At 43.5% G+C, this 23,138-nt stretch overlaps 1 protein-coding gene across 4 annotated transcripts in view; it reads right to left on the reverse strand.

The window, feature by feature from the left end:
* SRGAP3 (SLIT-ROBO Rho GTPase activating protein 3) overlaps nucleotides 1–23,138 on the reverse strand; it is a 268,212-nt gene that overhangs the window by 23,633 nt on the left and 221,441 nt on the right. For 3 of the 4 annotated variants that reach the window (XM_033210534.1, XM_033210533.1, XM_033210535.1), the window contains exons 13-18: nucleotides 22,176–22,236; nucleotides 21,298–21,375; nucleotides 11,674–11,808; nucleotides 9,813–9,918; nucleotides 9,384–9,611; nucleotides 6,402–6,481 (exon numbers count right to left, since the gene is read on the reverse strand). In XM_033210534.1, coding sequence (XP_033066425.1) covers nucleotides 6,402–6,481; nucleotides 9,384–9,611; nucleotides 9,813–9,918; nucleotides 11,674–11,808; nucleotides 21,298–21,375; nucleotides 22,176–22,236 — 688 coding nt within the window. Of the gene's footprint in view, nucleotides 1–6,401; nucleotides 6,482–9,383; nucleotides 9,612–9,812; nucleotides 9,919–11,673; nucleotides 11,809–21,297; nucleotides 21,376–22,175; nucleotides 22,237–23,138 lie in introns of those variants that run through there. The other variant, XR_004436994.1, reaches the window with a different exon arrangement.

Below are 23,138 nucleotides of genomic sequence, written 5' to 3' on the forward strand. Positions count from 1 at the left end.
GGCAAGAAAAAGAAATAAAAGGTATTCAAACTGGAAAAGAAGTAAAAATATATCTATTCATAGACAATATAATCTTATATATTAAGAAATCATAAAGAAATCACTAAAAACTATTTGGCTGGATGAATAAGTTCAGCAAGGTTGCAGGATACAAGAGCAATATATTAAAATCAATTACATTTCCATACACTCATAGTGAACAATTCAAAAGTGAAATTAAGAAAACAATTCCACTTACATTAGCATAAAAAAGAATAAAATACAGAGAAATAAAGCACTGACAAAATCTAATATCCTTTCAAGATAAAAGGATAAAAGGTACTCTGTAGTTGCCATTCTGGCAACTACAAATCATTGTTAAAAAAAATTAAACATCTAAATAACTGGCAAAACATCCTATGTTTATGGATCAGAAGACTTAACACTACTAAGAGGGTGATATTCCCAACTGACCGACAGATTTAACACAATCACTATCAGAATCCTGGCTAACTTCTTTGTAGAAATTGACAAGCTGATTCTAAATTTCATATGTAATCACAAGAAACCCATAATAGCCAAAACGATCTTGAAAACGAAGGACAAAGTTGGAGGACTTAAACATCCAATTTCAAAGCTTACTACAAAGCAACAGCAATGAAGACAGTATAGTACCGACCCAGAGATAGACATATAGGTCAGTGGAACAGCATTGCAAGTCCAAAAATAAACCCATACACCTATAGTCAAAGGACTTTTTTTTACAAGGGTGCTAAGACCATTCAATGTGGAAAAGAATAATTTTTTTCAACTAATAGTACTGGGACAACTGGAGAGCCACATACAAAAGAATAAAGTTTGACCATTACCTTATACCAAAATTAACTCAAAATAGATCAAAGACCTAAATGTAAGACCTAAAACTCTAAAACTCTTAAAAGAAAATACAGGAATACATCTTCATGAACTTGGATTTGGCAAAGCCCTCTTAGATATAACACCAAAAGCATGCACAACAAAAGAAAAAATAAATGAATGGAACTCAATCAAAATTAAATACTTTTGTGCTTCAAAGGGTATCACCAATAAAAAGGCAAGCCACAGAATGGGAGAAAATATTTGGAAATTGTATATCTGATAAGGGACTTAGATCTAGAATATATAAAGAGCTGTTACAACTCAATAATAAAAAGGCAAATAACCAAATTTTAAAATGAGCAAAGGATCTGAAGAAAAATATACAAGTGACCAAAAAGCACATGAAAAGATGATGAACATTATCAGTCATCAGAGAAATTCAAATCCAAACCTCAGTAAGATACCACTTCACATCCACTAGGATGGCAAGAATCAAAAAGTCAGATAATAACAAGTGCTGGCAAGGATATGGATAAATTGGGACTCTCATACACTGCTGATGATATTGCAAAATGATGTGGTCATTTTGGAAAACAGTCTGGCATTTCCTTAAATGACTGACATAGAGTTAGTATATGACCCAGCAGTTCCACTCTTGGGTATATACTCAAGAGAAATGAGAACTTCTGTCTGTACAAAAACTTGCACACACATGTTTACAGCAGCATTATTCATAATAGCTGAAAGTAGAAACAACCCAAATGTCCATCAATTGACAAATGGATAAACAAAGTCTGGCATTTTCATATGATGGAATATTATTCAGCCATCAAAAATTAAGTACTGATTCACGCTACAGCATGGCTGAACCTAGAAAACTGTGTGCTAAGAGAAAAGCCACATATTATATAATTCCATTTATATAAAATGTCCAGAATAGACAAATCCATAGAGACAGTGGGTAGATTTACAGGTGCATTGACTAGGGCTGGGAGAAATGTGGGGGGCAGGGATGGGAGGGTGTAAGGAGTGATAGCTAAAGGGTACAAAGCTTCTTTTCAAGATGATGAAAATGTTCTCAAATTGACCATGGTGATGGTTGCACATATCTGTGAATATACAAAAAAATCACTCAGTTGTACATTTTAAAAGGGTAAATTGTGTGGTGTGTGATCTATAACTCAATAAAGTGGTTTTAAAAAGAAGGCAGGGTCCTTCTTAGGTATAAGGCCTGAGCCAAATGCCTTGAGCCAGTTTACCATGTTTATTACTAGTGATTAGGAACATACACCAAGTATAAGACATTGGCCACTGTTCTTTTTTTCTATTGTTCTTAATTTCTTATGAAAAGGAGTGGGCCGGGCACGGTGGCTTATGCCTGTAATCCCAGCACTTTGGGAGGCTGAGGCAAGCAGATCACGAGGTCAGGAGATTGAGACCAGCCTGGCCAACATGGTGAAACCCCGTCTCTACTAAAAAGTAAAAAAATTAGCTGGGCATGGTGGTGCATGCCTCTAATCCCAGCTACTCAGGAGGCTGAGGCAGGAGAATCACTTGAACCAGGGAGTCAGAGGCTGCAGTGAGCCAAGATTGCCTCACTTTACTACAGTATGGCGACAGAGCGAGACTCTGTCTCAAAAAAAAAAAAAAAAGAAAAGAAAAGAAAAGAAAAGAAAAGGAAAGAAAAAGGAGTGGCTATGATTCCAGGTTCCAGGAGAACTGGGGTGTTTGTACATAAATGGACTAATCCCATTTTAATACCATCAGAAACCTCACCTGAATACTCACAACATGGATGAATCTCAGAATATTATGCAGAGTGAAAGAGGACAGAGTCAAACAACTCTATTCTGTACAACACCATTTATATGACATTGTAAACAGACCAACAGCGGGAGGAGTCAAAGGTAACCTCAAAAATGTCAGGAAAATATCAGTAAGAGAATGGTGGCACAATTATAATTGAATATGGACATATCATCCATAAAACATGCCTCTGTCACTGATTTTAGTGATTTTATAATCTAACAATCTTGTTTCTCATTTAGCTTCCAATTAATAAAATTGTTAGTGACAGGCTGCCTTCATTTTTTCATTTAGTCAAGGATTCTGGGCCTAACCATAGTTTCTTTATATAAATCTTGGAGACCAAAGAGAAAGCACTGTGGAATTTCCAGACTTACCAGACTCAAGACAGGAGAACAGGTGTCAGTTAGGTATAGAATCTTTTTTTTTTTTCTTTGAGGCGGGGCCTCATTCTGTCACGCAGGCTGGAGTGCAGTGGCATGATCATGGCTCACTGCATCCTCAACCTCAATTGCTCAAGCAATTCTCCCACTTCAACCTTCTGAGTTGCTGGGACCACAGGCATATGCCACTACGCCTGGCTAATTTTTTTTTTTTTTTTCAGAGACGGAGTTTCACCATGTTGCCCAGGCTGGTCTAGAATTCCTGGGCTCAAGCCATCTGACCACCTGAACTTCCCAAAGTGTTGGGGTTATAGGTGTGAGCCACCATGCCCAGCTGGTACAGAATCTTTGAGACAAGAAAGGCAACAGATATCCAAACAACTAAATTGTTCCTCCAATTTGGCATTTATTGGCTGATTCATGTACGACAAAGACCTGGACTCATGGTTCTCTGCCTGATTTGACCTCTGAGGCCTGCTGGGTTCCATTCATACAGGGTGCTGTTAAGAGAAAAGAAGACAGATATTGATGATCCCCTAAATGAAATGTCTAAGAGGAAATAGGTACACAAATCAGGAGGTTCAGGTTGCCAATGACCGATAACTGCCAATGCCAGTTATGTCAAGAAAATTCTCCAGGACTCAGTTCCTCTATCAGGATTAGGAAGGATGTCTGTTTGATACAGAGTCCATTGATGTTTCTCATCTACCTCCCTGTCCCAGGCACTGTGCTAGGCTCCTTCACATATGAACCCACATTTCAACCCATGCCATAATTTGCTTGGTGCTGTCATTCCCATTTTATACATAAGGAAATAGAGGCCAGAGGTGATGTGGCTTGCCTCAGATTACATGACCATAAGGACTCCCTCTGTGCTTCAATTCCAGGTCTCTCTTTTCTGAGCACGGTAACCCCTTGACTGTCTCTGCAGCTCACTATTCTGCCACTGTTTGGCCAGGGACAGCATGAATGTAACATTTAGAAAATGCAATTGATTTTTCACCAAAGAGTGCCCTGATTCAATACCCCCCACTAATACACACAGGATACTTTGAGAGCCTTCAGCAAACATGAGACTGGCTCTCCCAGCCTGTGGCTTCTTCCCTTCCAGGATGATTTTTTCTGCCTTTGTCATTCCCAGAAACCAGCAGCCTCACAAAGAAAAAAAGGAAGAAGGATCTTCTGGGAGGGGGACCCAAAGCTCTGACTCATGCATTCTGGGAGCCACTGTGAACCTTTACCCTGAGAAGGGGAGATAGCACTTTCTGGGGGGTGGTCCTTATGGGGCTGAAGCCCCACTGGGTGAGTCCCATGACTGCTTCTTCGCGGACCCAGCAAGACCTATTCTCTCTGTCCCTCCTCATCTTCAGTCCTGGTGTCCAGAGCAGCCTTCTGCCCATCAGCCCAAGGAACTGTGGAAAAACCAGCAAAGGGACTGACAGGGACCTCAGCCCCCAGGAAGGCAGGTGCTTTGGTCAAGACAAAGGAGAGGAAATGTCAGGAGTAGGAGAGAGACAGAGACAGAGCAAGCTAGAGGGAGATATAAAGAGACGGACAGAAAGAGATCCAGAAATAAAAAGAACAACAGATGGAGAGGACGGGGTGGGGGCTGTTAAAAGGGATAGAGGGAGGGTGAGAACTGGAGGTGGTCCGCAGAAGAAAAAAAGGAGGAAAGAGAAAAGCAAATCACCAGGAATAAGCAGAAGGTGGCAGCCTTCACATCTCCAAACAAAGCCTCTGCAGGACACATTCATCAGTTTAGGATGACTTTAGCCTCTCAGGAGTCTGATCAAGCTGAACGTGATATCTGGATTTGCTTTTCTGTACCTGTGACCCGAGTCTGACTCATTAGCTTCCTCTCAGGCCACGGGGACTGGATCATGCCTGGGTGCATGACTCAAGGCAGTCCAATGAGACTCCACCCCAGGACCTCTCTTGGAACCATTATAGAAAGGAAGCTCTTTTCCATTGAGACTCTGAGTAAGATGATGGTGAAAGTCTGGAATTGCCAGAGACCACTGCACAGGAAGATCCTGCATGAGAATGAAACCAGCACAGAGGGAAGCAGAACAAGAAGACAGAGAAAGTGCTGACAAAAATCACCCTTGCTCCTGGATCCAGCTGTGCCTGAAGCCACGCCAACTCTGGGACTTTTCAGGTATAGGAACTTATTCCCTTTTAAGCTTAAGTTGATTTGAGTTGGGGGTTCTGTCATTAGCAACTGAAATAGTCCTACTAGAATGTGAAAACCCATCTATCAGTCTTGTCTCTTCTGTCAGTTCCCAGAACTGTCACCTGAGTGCCTGCCCTGCTCTCCTGACAAATATGGTAGCCAACATGACCCGGTCCCACAAGAGAAACACAAAGGACAAGTAAGAGAACTGCTAAGCCATGACGTTTAAAAAGGAAAACTATCCCAGGTACTTGGTGCATCCTGGGCCATATTCTAACTTTCAAGGGTCCTAGGCACTTTTGCCTGCATGTGTTCCTTCCTCCATTCAAAAAAAAAAAAGTTAAAAATCATAGTTTACAACTGCATTAGTATAAAGACAAATATAATCCAGACTGGATATTGTGTTCATTTTTTTCTGATTTTAAAATAAATTAAAACATTTTAGTGGACCTCTACAAGTACCACGGGCCCTTGGCACTGTGCCTACTCTGCCTGATGGATAAATTGGCATGTGGTTCAGATTGCTTGTCTATGTAGTCCAGTTTCCCTAAAGACTAGTCTGACTCTCTTCTCCTTATCTGGAAAGGGTGGAGGAATCTGGAGAAAGGTCTTGACTGGCCTTTTTTTTCTCTCTCTCTCTCACCACACACTTCCCAGGAGCATCACCCTTTGATTTCATCTCCAGGGTGCCCAATGCACCAGACACGCCTGTAATCTGGCATTATCGCTTTGCACCATGAGAAGCTACTTCCAACCTGTCAAGATCTGGTGACAGACTGGGAGTTCTTTGAGGACCGACATCTTGTTCATTCCTGTGCCCAAGTCCCAGCACAGGCTTGGCACAGAGTAGACCCTGACAGGGGAAGGATGGAGGAACAGAGCTTGCTTTCTACTTAGGAAACTCGTGTCACTTAGGATTTGTCCCTGGGCCAGGCAGGACACATTAAGGAATGAAGTGGGCTAGGTGTGGGGTGTGGTGCACACAGCGTGAGCCTATGAGGATCTGCTCTGTGTCAGGCCCATGCCAGGACTTGGGGCACGCCATGAAGGTTTTTTCTGGGTCTTCATCTATTCTGAAGGACAGATGGCTGACTTGGAAAGCTGAAGAGGTATACGTGGGCCAGCCCTGTGGTTGGGCTGACCTAAGTCAGCGTGAGAGGCCCCAGGAAGAATCCCTTGTGCCCAGGATCCCCCTCACTCACCTTCATCGCTGGTATGAGGTTCAGTGCCATTGTCATGGTCAACTTCATCGATGGTCCCTGGCTCGCTGTGTGGGCTGTCACTGCAAGGAAACATGGGAAGGGGACTCACTGTGGGGGTTATCTACCCTCACAGCATCTTCAGCCTCTCATGCCAGTCCAGTTGGCCTCTGGGCCCTCCTGCAGCTCAGATGCAGGCCTATATCATCCTGTCTTTTCCATCTGACCACTCCTGGGAGATTCTTAATCAGAAAACTACTCCTAGCCTCCTCCTTGTGAAGCTTCCCAAATATCTCCCCCAGTGCCCTCCTAGCCCTGGAATTTGCTGAGCTGTCTTCTTGGTGAAGACTGCCAATGCTTACATGTTCTGTAAGATCCAGAGGGCAGTGGTAAAACCCCAGCATTTATCATCGGAAGGACCACAGGCCAGAACAAAAAGAACCCTTTGAAGTACTATGAGTTATTTCATCTGGCCTAACTCTCCTGTCTTATCGCTGAGGTGACATATCCTAGGAGGTAAGATGAAGCCAAAGAGGGCTGCCCTGTCTTGCTGCATGCAAAAGCCCCAGTTGATGCAGGCAGTGAGGGTAGACTGGCAACCATGATGGGCATGGTGGCTGAGTAATTCAGTCCATCAGATTTAGTTGTTAACGTGCTGGTATAATTTCACCAGCTACTACCCTCTTACTAGATTATAAGCTTCTTGAGGCAAGGGTTAATTCACATAATCAGCCAGTTTTTTTTTTATAGAGCCATTGAGTGAGTTTTAATATGCCAGGAAGTGTGCTGGTAGGAGGGGTGCAATGATAGATAAGGCGGACAAGGTCCCTGGCCTCATGTTGCTTACACTCTAGGGAGAGGGGCAAGAAAAACACCAAAGTCAATATGCCATTAAATAAGACAGTGGCAAGTTATGTTATGTAGTGTTAGGTAGGAAATAAACGGGCAGAGACAAGAACAGCAGAGAGGACCTATAAAGAATGGACAGGGAAGCCTTCTCAAAGGCGACATTTGCAATGCCATTTAAAGGAATATGTACTTTATTATGAAAAATTCTCCACTGCCACCTGAATCAGGACCAAACTCAGTGGCTTCCAAGATTTTTCATCAACCTGTGGAGCCTCATCCTTCACCATTCCCCTGTCACACATGCTATGCTCTGGTCACACTGAACTACTTTTCATTCTACTGAATGCTCCAGGTCTTTGTCCACTCCTCACTGGGCTGGCTCCAGTTCACTCTGCAGTCTCAGCTCAGTCTGTACTTCCCCGAGGAAGCCCTTCCTGATTTCCCTAGACTGGCTCAGGAAGCCCGACTTCTGGAGCCGTTTGTTTCCTATTCCATCAGAGCTCCTGCACCAAGGGTCAATCTTGTTTGGTTACATCTCTGACTCCCAGCACAGAATCCAGCCCACAACAGATGCTTGGTAACTATTTGTTGAATGAATGAATGTTGTCTACTGTGCTGAGACCCTCAGCCAAGTCTCCCTTTTGGTTGTGAAAACTCCAAAATTACCATGTAATTAATAGTTTTACAGTCTTGTGGGAAACAAATAGGATTAAGAAAAGTGTGGTTATTGTATATTGTTCTTTGATAAGTACACGAAGATCTGTGGGTCCCTTCCCAGAACACTAATTATATATATTGCAGCAAGAAAAGAGAACTGGTAATGGTTGCAAAAACTGTGTGACAAGTCTCTTTGTCCAGAAATTATGCTTGCCAGCTGTTTAATGTTTCTGTTACAGAACAGGGATGGATTTGCTCCCTAGTGCCTCAAACGAGATTCGAGAGCCGTGATTAGACATGACTATGACCCAGTATTTCTATGCAGGGAGGCATGTGGGAAGGAAACACAAAAGCCGGAACACCTTCCTTCTTTGAAGCAGCTGCCCAAATATGCTCACAGTACTAAGGCAATTCAAAAGTCCAGGAATGTTTGACAATCAAAAAACAAACTCCCCTGTAGGCACCTGGCTGAAGGCAGTGTGGGTAATACCTAAATATATAGCTGTGTGCTCTCCTGAATTGGAAATAAAGAAATAGTAAAAACGTTTTGGTCTCTGTCATTTAGTGTCCTGAATTTCCTGTCTTTACCACATTTAAACATTTTTCCTGTCTTGACATTTTAAGGTCTTAGCCTGGGGAAGCTTTTAAAGCCCTGACTTTGAAAAGCTTCTAAAATGTTTCTCCTAAGACCTAGTGTAGTACCAGGTACACCAGGCACACAGAGGTCCCCAATTAGTGATTGTTGACATGGTGTTGAACACGCAAAGAAACTGAGCTCACTTTGTCTGGAAAAGAGAACTCCTAGGTGAGAGGAAATAAGGGTGGTAAGTGTCATACTCAGTTCATGAAGTTGAGGTGGGGACTATTCACTCCCCTGCTTCCTGAGTTGGGCTTGTGACTCACATGGCCAGTTAAAGCATTGTATCTCCTTACCAAGGTGATTACTCCAACAGGCCCAAACCTCAGCAATGAAACAGTTATTGAGTGTGTGTTGGAACATTTGGGAAGGAAAGGGTATTTTCTATTGAAGATACTAAGAGAGTGAGTTACAGATCTTGAGTTGCTGGTTGCCTGCTTGCAACCACCAAGGAAATGGCTGTCCAGGAATGAAGCCAACACAGAATAAAGCAGGGCCAAGAGATGGAGACTGCAGGACCAAGTCCTTGCAGTAACAGTTGAGCCCCTGGATGAAGCGGTACCTGAAGATATACCCCCAGACGTTTTACTTAAGTAAACCAATAAAGTTCCATTTGGCTTAAGGCAATTTGAGTTGTATGTCTGTCCCTTGTAACCAAGAGAATCCTAACTGATGTACCTCTCTCTCATGTAAGACTGCTGTGAAGCTCAGATGAGAAAATGTATATGGAAGCACTGACTATCAAGCAGTAAGAAAACTGAAGTGTTTCTTATTGTTCCTGTTCAATGGAAATAACAATGATGATGATAATAATAATAATATTAAGAGGAATGGCATCTTACCAATATTCTTCCCCTCCAGCCATGCATTTTTCATACACAGGTCCCTCTAGCTCCCGGGGGCTGGGGAAGATGGCTTCATGATGGATGATGATGGTTTTGATGACTTCATTGATGTGTGCCTGGCAGGACACAGGGTCCTGCCCATCAGGGATATGCATGAGGGTAGGCCCGAAGCAGATGGCCAGGTTGTAGGGATCCATCATGTTCTCGTCGCTATACTGGGAGAGGCTAGGAGAGAGGAGTTACCCACAAGTCATCTGGGAAAGGCAAGTCCTTCCCCTATGTTTTTTTTCTTTTGGGGGACTCTATACAAATCCAGGAGGGTTCCATGTTCTCCTTTAAAAATAGCATCTGCAGAAGCCTCAAGATACCCCCTCCCAAAGGAGTCCAGGCCTGAGTCAAAAAGGGGCCCCTTGGCCAGACACTCACTGGTTAAGGAAAGCGAAGAGGTATCTCATGACCACGATGACCACGCGGGGAAGGGTGACGAGGATTTGTTGGATCTGGTGCACCCTCTCAGCTGGGTTCTCCAGTTCTGTAACATAAAGGGGCCTTTCAGCGTGCCTTTCATCCTCAGAGAGTAAAGCAGCAAATGTTCACTTGCCACATCTCCTATATCAGTCCACGTGGATGGGGGAGACAGCTCTACTCTTGATTCTGGGCATCATAGGTGATCCTGGCCTGGCCAATCAGAGCATCCATCTCCCTGGCTACAGGGAGGGGCTGGAGGTGTGGCCTAATCAAGAACCAATCAGAGTCGACTCTTGGGACTTCAGTTGTGAGAATCCCACAGGGAGGTGCCCTCTTGGACCTGGCTAGAGGGAAGCCTGGAGCACAGTGGGGGCCCCTGAGAGGAGGATCCCACCTAAGAGTGAAGCTGGCATAGAAATGGAAGGGGCATATATCTGCTGATGCCATGTGAAGGTCTGAGTCCAGCTGGACCCAAGCTTTCCAGGTACCAGAACAGTGCATTCCCTTTTATGAAGTAAGCAGGTTTAAGCTGGGTTTCTGTTACCTGTGAGTCTTGACAGACACAGGCAGGGACCATGTTTTATTAAACTCTTTACAAACACCAGCTGCAGCACAGGCCTGACACATAGTAGCTGCTCAGGAAATGAACATTGAATAAATCACCACTTCTCAAACTACCTATCAGCCAAAGTCTGGCAGATGCTTGGGATCTCATCTCTGACCCCTGTTTCCAGGACATCCTAGACCTGAAATTTGCTCAGGGCCCTGCACAGGAACAGGATTTTTGGGGGTTCTGGAAACACTGGCTGAGCAAGTGATATAGGGCTCAGACAGGGTCAGACCTCTGCAGTCTAGAATAGAGCTTGCAGTATGAAGGTCTGGAAGGATGAGCAAGGAATAGTGTGGAGGGAATGGGGAACAGAAGGGTCTTTTACACACACAATAAAAGAGAGCTCAAACCTCCCTCTTCTCTTACCATCTCCTGGGACACTTTACTGACTGCAAATATCTCTCAGAGTACTGTGAGAAACACCCCAAATGAAACTGGGTGTGGGGCAACTTTTCTGTGAATCAAATTTAAAAGTTTATTCTCAATGACTAAAATTCTAATATTCTAAAGTTGAAAGCTTATTTTTTAAAAAAATTTCCAAAAAGTTACTTTGGATTTGGGTATCTCAGAGTCAAGGTACCATGACATCAGCCCCCTAGACTGGGTTCCTCCTGATTTTATCCACAGAAACATAACAGTTTCTCTCAACTAACTAGCAATGTCAGAGAAAATCCCCAGTCAACTTACTTTCACCATTTCCCTTGCTGGTCATGCTGCTGACCTGACCTCTAGACCTTCCATGGCTCCCCATCACCCAAGGGGAAAAGCTCTGGAATGTTTGCAAGGCATTCAAGGTCTTCCCCCTCTTGCTCCATTTTCCCCTTCCAACCTCTTGCGCCAGGTGCAGGCTGGGACACCCTCCTGCTGGTCCCACTGGGTCTATGTCCCTAGCCCTTCTCAGGATCCCCTGTGCCCATTCCTCCTGGAACACTCTGCTCCCAGCACTCTCTCTCTTGGCTCTGATCTGCGAAACCAAGTCTTCCTCTGGTTCTCCCCTGAGCTCCTTCTCTACCCAGGGGGTATGACATGCCCATTAGCCCTTTCATTATAAACCATCTTCTTATTTCTGCTTTCAGTTCTAAGAGGATGCAGGTCACACTTCTTCTTTCATAATATCCCTCCTCTATGCCTAGCACAGCAATGAGCCTGTAGCTCTACTCCAACAATGATCTGTCAAAGAACTGATCATTTCACCTGGGAAATACTTACTAATAGTAGATATCAAATCTTGAAACCTTTCCTTAGGAAAGAGTGGGTTTTCCAGTCCTCGGAAATACAGTTTTAAAACACCAGCGACTGAATTGATATCTCGTTCATTTTGATCATCCACAAGGGGGTCTTCACCTGAGTGGAAACAAGAGACGAGATGATGTTTCAGCTTGGGAAGGAGTCAGAGAACGTGCAGATGGCAGAAGAGATGACCTGGCCCAGGCTGAACCACAGGAAAGGCAGATGGGAAAAGTCTCCCCCACATATGAGGCCCCCCACTTCAGCAAGTTTAAAGTTCTCCCTGCAACTTCTTATTTGAAAATGTTTAAATCTATAGAAGAGTTGTAAAAATAAAATAATGAACACCCATCACCTTTTCTTACACTCGTCTTGCCATATTTGATTTCTTGTTCTTTCTGTATTTATATTTATTGTTGCTCCACTATTTGAGATTATTTTGTAGACATCAAAACACACCACTGCTAACTACTTCAACAAACTTCTCCTAAGAATAAAGATATTCTCCTACATAACCACATTATTACACCTAAGAAAATTAACCATTCAAAAAGAACATCTCGTATACAGCCCACATTCAGACATCCCCAATTGTCCCATGGTGTCTTTTACAGAATTTTTTTCAAAAGCCAAGATCTAATCAACATTCACACAATTCATTTGGTGGTTATTTTTCTTGAGTCCTTTAAATGTAGAATACGCCCTGATATTTTTGTTTGCTAGTTTGTTTTTTATAATATCGGCTCTTTCTGAAGAGCCCTGGCTAGTTGTCTTGTAGAATGCCTCACACTCTGGATTTGTCTGTTTTCTCATGATTCGATTCCAATTAAATATTTTTGGCAAGAACACTACATGGGTGATGTTATGGACACCTTAATGCATCCCATTAGAAGGCACATACGTCAGTCTGGCCTGCTGCTGGTGATGCCAGCCTTGATCACTGGGTCAAGGTGTTGGCCTCCAGATCTCTACCTTATGAAGGTATCGTCTCCCACTTTGTAATAAGTATGATCTGTGAAATGGTACTCAGAGTGTCATGATGATGCTTTGAGACGACCGTGTGCATGTAGCGCCCAATATGCTTCACCCAGTAGTTTTAGCATCCAGTGATGACTTTTGCCCAAATCAATTGTTCCACGAGGGATTGCAAAATGGTGATTTTCTAATTCTGTCATTTCTTCTCCATGTATCAGCAGGTATTCTTTTGTAAAGAAGAGCTGTCTTCATGTCCCCTACCCTCACCCCTTTATTAACATTTCTACGAACTTGTTTTTGTAACTTTTAACTGAATTGTGATTATCCATTACCATCACTATTTTTTAGAATACTTAAATTGTCCCAAATTTGGCCATAGAGTACACTTTCTTGTGTCCTTTTAATACGACCTCCATTGAGCACTTCCTTGCTTTCTGGACAAAAAAAAAAATCCCCAATTACTTTTTACTTTCCTTGATCCAGATGTTGAATCAAACATTTCTCCTGCAGGCTCTGTTTGCTTTTCGTAGCAAACAAATATGGTGTCTTATATCGAGATACCAAGATCTAGGTATTAGGTGTGCTCATTGCTACAGAAGAGTCATAAAGAGCTTCCAGATCCTTTCAGTGGATAGAACTAGAATTTTTTTTTTCATGAGTTCATACTGATGTTTCTTATTCATAAAATAAGGTTTTCATTACCTTCACTTGTTTTGTATTTGTACATCTCTTTTCTTACCATAAAAATCTTGGTTCTGAATTATATTAGTAATAAATATATTCATCTGCCTTATCCTATAATACACAATCAATGGTGTAACAGTTTTAATAGCAATATTACTACTAACAATAAACCTGCTACACACAACTTGAGATTTCTTTCCAGGGCTTTTGTTTATGTTATTGGTTAGTATTTTTATCTTCAAAGTATATCCCACTAAAGAGATATATGGTCAGAAGACAGAAAGTAGATCAGTGGTTGCCTAGGGCTGGTGGCCAGGGTATGGAGGATATTGGGAGAGACTTGCAAATGGGTACAAGGTTCCTTTTGGGGAGGATGAAAAAGTTCTGAAGTAACATTATAATGATGATTGCATAACTCTGTAAATATAAACCATTGAAATGTATTTTTTATTTTATTGATATATAACTTTTAAATATTTCTGGGGTACATGCAACTGTTAGATGCATAGAATGTGTAATGATCAAGTCAGGGTATTTGAGGTATCCATCATCTTGAATATCTGTCATTTCTATATGTTGGTATCATTTCAAGTCCTCTCTTCTAGTTACTTTGAAATACACAAAATAGTGTTGCTAAGTATCATCACCCCATTCTACTATCAAACCTGAGAACTTATTTCTTCTATCTAATTGTATGTCTGTACCTACTAACCAACCTCTCTTCATTCTCCACTCCCACTCACCCACCCTTCCCGGTATCTGGCACCTATCATTCTATCCTCTGTGTCTATGAGATAAAGTGTTCTAGCTCCCACACAAGAGTGAGAACATGCAGTAATCTTCTTTCTGAGCCTGGCTTATTTCACTTGACATAATGTCCTCCAGTTCCATACATGTTGCTGCAAATGACATGATTTCATTCTTCTTTGTGGCTGGATAGTATTCCACTATATATTATACACCACATTTTCTTTTTCCATTTGTGTATTGGTGGACCCGTAGGTTGCTTCTGTATCTTTGCTATTGTGAATAGTGCTGCAGTAAACATGGGAGTGCAGGTATCCTTTTGATACATTGATTTATTCTCCTTTAGATAAATACCCAGTAGTGGAATTGCTGAATGGTATGGTAGTTCTATTTTTAGTTTTTTGAGAAATCTCCATGCTGTTTTCCATAGTGGCTGTATTAATTTACATTCCCACCCACAGTATATAAGAGTTCCCTTTTGCCTGCATCCTTGTCAGCATCTGTTATTGTTTGCCTTTTTAATAATAGCCATTTTAACTGGGGTGAGATGATATTTATGGTTTTGATTTGCACAAAAGGTACACTTTAAAAAATGGGTGAGTCTTATGGTATGTATTTCAATAAAGCTGTTAAAAATGTATGATTGGAGTACATGTTCAAAAGTTACTCTCTGTAGTTATCAATTTGATAAGTGGCATACTTGGTTTTCTTTGTATTTTAGGTATTAAATTTCTTTTAGAAATCCTTTTTTTAAATTTACAGTTTTGAATGCACAAAGCATTTATAGGGTCCAAAAGTCAAAAGTTGCACTCAGAGAAGCCCTATCCTTATCCTTCTGTCCTCCACACCTTATATTTAACCATTTTCATTAGTTTCTGGTTTGTCCTGCTGTGTAAGCAAATACATAGGCCTATTTTTAATATCCTCTTATTTCTTACATAGAATGTAGTATACTTCTAAATAAACTTCTTTAAGAAATCCTGGAAATCCCTCCACATTAGTTCGCAGAGATCTTCCTCTATTTATTTTTTTTAAAGGCTGCAAAGTACTCTACTTCATGGATAGACTGTAATTTATGCAATCAATCTCTTACGGGTCAACATTTCACTTCTTTCCACTATTTGGTTATTATAAATATTGCCACAGTGAATATTCTTGTGTTTTTGTATGCATGGAGGCAGATCTCTGGGATCAGTTCCCAGAAGTGGAATGGCTGGGTCATAGGGTAGACATATACGCAGTTTTATCAGACAGAGTCAAATTCTTCAATGGGGCTATGCCATTGTATATTCCTACCAACAACACCATCTCAAGCATGTTGTTTTCCACAACCCTACCCCTGGCATATTGTCAGTGTTTGGAATTTTTGCCAGTTGGACAAGGGCAAATGGTATTTCAGGGAGCACTTTTCAATGTAATCAGAGCTGCTGGGCAGGTTCACCACTGTGAATTTCCATGGGGGTGGTGAAAGGCAGCAGGGAGCCTTCTGCTGCTTTCCTGAGATGTTCAGAGACATCCGCACAATGGATGCTCCTCCTCCTGAACAGCTAAGAGCACTTCCAGGGCTGGCAAGCAATGAAAAGCAGAACTGGAAACTCGTCCTTGGATCTCTTTACTCTGCTTCCGTGGGAAGTGAATACATGTCACTGCCAGAGCCTCCCTAGCCCCAACATGCTTCAGTATGAATTAGAGAATGGTCCCCCTGCCTTCCTGCACCAGGGCTTGCAGTGTACAGAGCATGAGCCAGAGTTCAGTTCCCATCTGTTCTCTTGGCTGGGCAGCCTTGTGCAGTGTCCGGGGTGAACAACCATGCATGGTGGCCCAGATACTGGTGTTGGATAGGTCAGTCTCTGAAATGTTCCCACTGGAGGAGGTGAGAATGCTGCCTCCATAAGACTTCCTTGTAGGGAAGGAAGAGAGAAAATAAACACACCAAAAAATTGCCTGTATTCACACAGCACTTCTCAAGTGAGAAGAACATTTGTACAGACGAACTCTCCTAACCCTTACAACAGCATTGCATGTCACTAAGGGAGACATGGTTCCAATACCACCGTTCTCTCCTCTGGGAGAGCTGAGGCTCTGGCAGATGAAGCAATGTGCCCACAATCACAAAGTCAACAACAGATACTGGCAGCTCCAAGGTCTCATAATCCCCGAGAGATATACTTTCTTCTACCTGTGATTTTTGGATCTGTCTATCTGTATGTATGCCTGCTTATGTAGGTAGGTATATATTTACCTACTTTCCTTCCTTTCATCCTTTACAGTAAAATCTCAACCTTTTTTTTCTCAGTAAAGAAGTTCCTATGAAACCTCAACTTATAGAAGAAAGCTGTCTTAGTTGAACTGGGGTGGGGGATGTCCAAGCCTCACCTCCTCAGCCTCCCTCTCTATCCCTGTAGCAGCCTAAGGAATTCAAAAACTGTACCATATTAAACTGTTTCCCTATTAGCTCCACACATCATTCCTGTGGTCTTATAATTCAAAAACACATGGATATTTTCCTCAATGTTGCCTAGTACTAGCTCCTGTTGTTAAGCATGGTTAACATATTGACTTTACATATGCACACATACACATACATACGCCATTAGTTCTTGTCATTCCTCCTGCAAGGCCCTCAGTCCATAAATTGAGCTGCCCAAACATTCTTTTCAACTAGCCCAGGACTTTGGCTCTCTGCAAGCTAGTCAGTTTTGGCTCTGAGAATGGAATTACAGAGCTGGAGATGAGCTGGATGGTTCCTGTGAATGATGGCTTTCTCCAAGAGGAGAATTAGAGCTAACATTCCAGGCAAATCTGAAGGAAAGGCATGTTCACACTTGGCTAGCTAATGTCCTGGGGAGGTGGCATTGTTACTGAATTGCTCTGCCTGGAGCTTACTTTTACCCAGATCACCTGGGCGTTGCCAAAGGCTTTTAGACAGGGCTGCGCCCAGGGCAGAGACTGAGCACACAGTGTGTGCTTAAAGGCTCTGTCAGACCTGCTGCTGGAAGCCTGGAGTCAGTCTCTCTCACGAGGGCAGTTTTCTCTGGCCACAGGTCCTCAAGCCCCTCGACATGACAACCCCGCCCAGCATCTCCTGGTTCCATCCCTCTTCTCGAGGCAGGACCCAGATCTCAGAAGGGGCAGATCCAGAGTCAAGAGTGTGCCAGAGCCTATACGGCATGGCTTTAGCCCCGCATCCAAACCCTGCGTAGATCTGCACGGAGGAGAGAGCCACTGCCTCCTTGGCAAGGCACCCCCTCCACATAAGGAGAGACCTCAGCACTCCCAACTGTGCATACAAAGAGGGCACCTAGAGAGGTTTGTGGGGGACCCTCTGGGAGACAAGAGCAAACCACAGCTCACTCCACAGCTCAGCAGCTAATTCTTGCCTTTTCATGATGTGTGTTTTTTTTTTTTCTCTCCTTCATTTTGCCACAAGATTTATAGGGAGAGCTCAAAACTTGAGCAGTGAATTTAAGATTTACTGACGACAACAACAAAAAGAATTTCAACTAAAACTCTGGTTGACTCATATGAGAAGGAAAAAAAAAAAGTAGATTTAGGAATAATAAGCCAGGAGTGGATTTCCAACATGTTATCACTTTTCAGGAGCTTAAGGAAAAGAAAACCATCTCCTTTCAACAGCCTTAAGCAAGGAACTTTGGGAAGACCTCTGCCCAGGGAAGGGAAAAACAGAGCCAAGGAAGAACAAGACTCATTTAACAACTGGTGAAGAATGGGCACCCTGCAGGGATTAGAGGATTTAAATTTTAAAAATAAAATGAAAAGGCTGGGGGCAGTGGCTCACGCCTGGAATCCCAGCAATTCTGGAGGTTGAGTCCGGTGCATCGCTTTGAGCCCAGGCGTTCAGTGGCGAAAGCCCATCTCTACAAAAAATACAAAAATTAGCCAGGCATGGTGGCACACACCTGTAATCCCAGCTACTTGGTGAGGTAGAAGGGTGCTGAGGTGGGAGGATCACCTGAACTGCGGGAGGCAGAGACCCTGTCTCAAAAAATAAATAAATTGGCCGGGCGCAGTGGCTCATGCCTGTAATCTCAGCACTTTGGGAGGCTGAGACTGGTGGATCACGAGGTCAGGAGATGGAGACCATCCTGGCCAACATGGTGAAACCGTGTCTCTATTAAAAATATAAAAAATTAGCCAGGCGAGGGGGCACACGCCTGTAGTCCCAGCTAGTCAGGAGGCTGAAGCAAGAGAATCACTTGAACCTGGGAAGCGGAGGTTGCAGTGAGCCGAGCCTGGTGACAGAGGGAGACTCCATCTCAAATAAATAAATAAAATACAGGAAGAAAGGAAAAACATGGCATACTGGTTTGGAGAGGAAATTTAGTCACGAGTTAAACCATGTGGGATGTGAAGAGTGGGCGAGAAGAGAAACATTGAGCTGGGCCCAGGTTTGGGCCACCCCGTCGCCAGGGAAACATGGAGATAAGCAGGCTGAGGGCCAGGAAGAGGGAAGACCCTAGTCTGGGGAGGGGTGGGAGGAGGCGGCCCTGAGCGTCAGCCAGGTTAGGAGTCAAACCCAGGGCATATGCTTGGTGAATGTCAAGGAACAGAAAAGAATAAGTGAGAAATCTGGCACTGGCCAGCCCAGAAAATCCAGGAAAGGATTTTTATAAAAGAGACATACTAGAACGATTCTTTTAGAAGAAAGCATGCTTCATTGTCGACTCAGGTGGAGCAGAAGGACCAGGCTGGCGAGAGAATGAGATTCGTTTTGGAACGATGGGGAGAGGGAGTGAGGCCAACTGCATTCGTGAGGGAAAGAAAAAGGAGAAAATATTTTTTGCAGCTGAGATTTAGTTTAGGTGTTCTCTGCCCAGCTGGGCTCTGCCCGAGGCAATCTAAGGCTTGTTAGGAGCAGAGAATTCTTTTAAATTGCACATCAACCCTGCAAAGCACCAAAGCAAGTGACAGGAGGTGCTGACCTTAGAAAATCACATTCAAGAAGGAAAAAAGCAGTGCTACCGGGGTAGAGAAAGGGTAGGGTTGCCTGTGGCAACAAGGTTATCTACAGAATATGGAGAGGCAGGGAAATGCCAGGCAAAGTGGTTGCCAGGCTGGAGGCACCATGCAGTGAGTTTGCCCATGAGATTCAAGGCAGGGTGACAAGGCATTCTGTATAATGGGATGAGCCCAGGAGGAGGGAACCAGCAAAGATTCCAGACTATGGTTCTGTTCATTATAAATGAACAGAGGGCAGCAGGGGTGTAAGAAGTTGGGGAAAACTAAGAAGCAACATTATGGATTGGACTGTCCAGTGCTGCCAAGAGAGGCTCAGAGCAATGACAAATGATACTTGCACCATGGACGCGGATGGGAGAGGCCTCTTGCTTTCTGGCTTTTGTACATGCTGTTCCCTTGGTTTGGAATGCCCTTTCTTTGCCCCTGCTTCCCCTGGCTCTTACTCTTCAAGCCTCAATTTAGGCATTTTTCCCAAGGAAGCCTTCCCTGGCTTCACTATTCCTCTCCACTCCATCCAGGCTGGGCTAGGGGCTCCTACGCTCCCCAGTGCCTACTCCATCATTGCACTGATTATACTGGCTGTTGACTAAACTGGCTCCCCTACTAGTAGTGACTGTGTTTTGTTCATATTGCATTTCCAGGTCCTAGTCCATTACCTTATATGGTATAGGGCTCAGTGCATGCTTGTTGAGTGAATGAATACATGGCTGAGTAGGAGCTTGGAGCAACGGGGTCCTGGGGCTCCCTGGTTCTAAGCACCCAAGATTCTCGAGTAAGCTCCAGAAATGAAGCTCCCCTAGACCCTAGAAGGCCACTGAGCATGACATGCAGACAAATCTCATTGTCTCCAGATGGTTCCAAGCCAGAGTGCCTATATCCACAGAGGGTTTGTGCCTGGGGGCCATAGCAGTACTGCTTGGGGCTGCACAATGCTTCCTCCACCGCAGGATGGAATGGAGATGACTGGGAGGCAGAGAATTTGCTCAACAGGCAGCTCCTTTGGGGTGGGAGGGGAGCTAGGTAATAAGTAGGAAGAATTCTATGGGTGGAAGCACACAGAGAGGCCTGCTCAGAGCACAGCCAACAGGGGTAAACCATACCTTTCGGGATGTGATGTACTGCTAGTAAAGGGGTATGGGATTGCGGTCCTCAGTGCCAGAACCACTCAGAGAAGGCAGTAAATCAGAGTTGAGAAGGGGTGGACTGTGGAGACATGACCTTTTCAAATATTGGAAAACTGCAGGCAGATATATTACGTGGGATGCCGATATTCCAACTCTTCTTTCCTCCCCTGGGATGAGGTTATGGACTTGCTAATGCTAGGTTTTGTTCTAGAATCAGGGAGCAGGATTGAAAATATTTCCTCAAATGAAAATGCATGGATTTTCCATTTCAGTGTAGCAGTGAGATAAGCACTAAATATTCAAAGGCAGAGGTGTAAGAAGAATTGAGCATTTCCTGACCCAGTGAGTCCTTACTTGGCTTGGACACTGTCACTGGCCATCTGTTCCTATCAGGGATTCTGAAGCCCAGAGAGGCTACACCAAATATATCACATGTGTCCTGGTCTAGTGGTCCACCTCACTTCTAATAAGCTTTCATATCCTTGCTTAAATCAAAATGGGAACTAGGTCATCTCTCCAGGGGTGGAAGGAGTATACAATCTCTTCCTCCCAATGTGTGGCTTGCCAAAAACACTGCATAAAAAATTAAAAATTAGAATATTCTAAAAGTCACTCAGGGTTTTCTATGTTCTTCCAATTCTAAAATGTAGCATCCTTTACAGATTCACGTAAATATTCCTGAGCTCTTTACAAGGCACCCTTTCCCAGCAACCACTGCGCAGCCCACTGGAGAGAGTCACCCATAAGCAGTAATAGTAGTAATAGCAGTAGTAGCAGTAATTGTAGTACTGGTAGCAGTGCTGGTGCTGGTGCTGGTGGTAGGTGAATGTTAAACAGTTAGCTCTTTGGCAGGAAACAATTAGAACTTAGTGTTTGCCAATTTCTGTGGTGTAAACATTCCAGCCATGCTTATTCCAAGTACCAGGACAAAGTCACTGAATGTGAAGTTGGAAAGAGATGTGCACAATCAGCTCCTGCAAACCACTGCAGGCCAGCTTCTGCACACCACTGGCTCCGAGACACATGTGAACATCACCCTGGCTTCCCCTGGCCACAAGCTTAACACACAAGCTTAAGATGGTCACTCTGCACCCACCTCTCTCAAAGGAATTTTTGATGTCATTGACTTCCACCTGAGATCCTGGCACTCTGAAGATCCCCTGCTGCTGGAGTCCTAAAAAAGAAACATACAGAAAAAGAAGTAGTAAATCCATGAGACCTTGAGTTCATTAGACCACTGGGAATACCAGTGACTCTGCCCATTGCTTGTCCCTTTCTACCCCCGATTCTTTATAACAGAGTCATTTCCTATGAATGTCTCCAAGTACATTTCCTATGAATGTGAAGTACAGCTGGCCACAATCCTTGGACACATCTGCTTCATAACCTGTGATCTTCTGTTTGAGCTTAAAGGAAAAGGCCACAAGAAGTTCTATATCAATACCTTTCCTTCCCTGTACACAGACATGTTCTGCCTTCAAGAAGAGCTAGACTCTAGAGTACATTCTGGCTGGGACTTGGGAGAGGTTAAATTAACAAATCCCAGACACCATTATTAGGTTGGCGCAAAAGTAATTGCAGTTTTTCCCATTCAAAAGTAAGGGCAAAAGCCACAATTACGTTGGCATCAACCTAATACCTTCATGGAGCTTATAATCTAGTAGTATTAGCTGATTTATTGGCAAACTCCATTCAGTGCTCAAAGCACAGAGCTGTAGGTTTGAGTTCTCTTGTCCATGCCCTTTCTACTCTCTGGTTTTCCTAGTTCTTGGATCCTCTCACCATGATCTCCATCCCCCAATACACTCAAAAGCAGCACTCAGAAGAGCAGCTGCTGTGTGCAGTACTTTCCCCCTCAAAAGCAGAGCTGTGATGGGAAGTCTTCCAGGACAAATTAGAATCTCATTTCCTATCAGAACAGCCTAGCACCTGTTCTGCATATTGCTGAAAACACTGGCCCAAGATCCAGCTTACCATATAAATTGATGTAACGGATGCAGCTCTCGACTACAAGTGGTATAGCTTGTCCTGAATCCTTGAGAAAAGAAAAATCGTGAGTTTTATGGGACCTGACAACCATCACAGGAAAAAGACATTGCAAACACAGATTACAGACTCAAGCCAGAATATTAGTACCATCAGATTAGTAGGAAAACAAGCAAGGAACTGCTAATCCTAAAGTCTCCACAGACAGTTACAATAGAGAGTCTTCAGCTGTGTGCACAAAAAGGCATAGCTATGATCATTTTAAAGAAATGCTCTGTCTTCTTATCCAACTGGAAAGGAACCTGGGCTCAGGACGCCTGGCAGGCCCACTTGGGCAATGGAGAGGGAACCACCTCATTGAGGCTGCTGGAGTCTGGCCTTGACGAGTTCTCTGCCTCCCCCTCCACTTTGTCCCAACTCAACACTATTTTCTCAGTGCTCAAGAATCAAGTCCTCATCCTATTTACCTGATGTCAGAATTAAGGGCACACCATGGGAGAAGCAAGGCTGGCCCCCAGTGGAAATTTTGAGCTCTAAGAAGGGAAGACCAGTTCTACTTATGAAGTCACAACTAAACACCCAGATGCATACTGCATTTAACAATAAACATGTCACAGGGAAAAGCTCTAGAGGCAGCTGATGTCAGCCATTGGCGATCTAGGGGCCAACCTTACTCTAAAAGGCTGAAAAAGATGCAATTCTCAACACAGGCACCTGGGATGTGAATGTATTTTCAATGACATCTTCCTAGACTGGTCTACAGCCACAAACGATTATGGCGAGGGGAGACATTTTCTTTTGGATTCCATTATTGGTTGACCTCTCTGTTATTCCAGGTCACTTAAAGAGCATCAAATTCTTTTAAACTTTCTTTAAAAGGGGCCAAATCAAAGGCCTAGCCTTCTCACAAGGTGAGTACACAATGAGGCACATGTAATATGCTCTTGTGAA

The sequence above is a fragment of the Trachypithecus francoisi genome, unplaced genomic scaffold (assembly GCF_009764315.1).
Source record: "Trachypithecus francoisi isolate TF-2019V2 unplaced genomic scaffold, Tfra_2.0 Lachesis_group0, whole genome shotgun sequence".
Lineage (NCBI taxonomy): Eukaryota > Metazoa > Chordata > Mammalia > Primates > Cercopithecidae > Trachypithecus > Trachypithecus francoisi.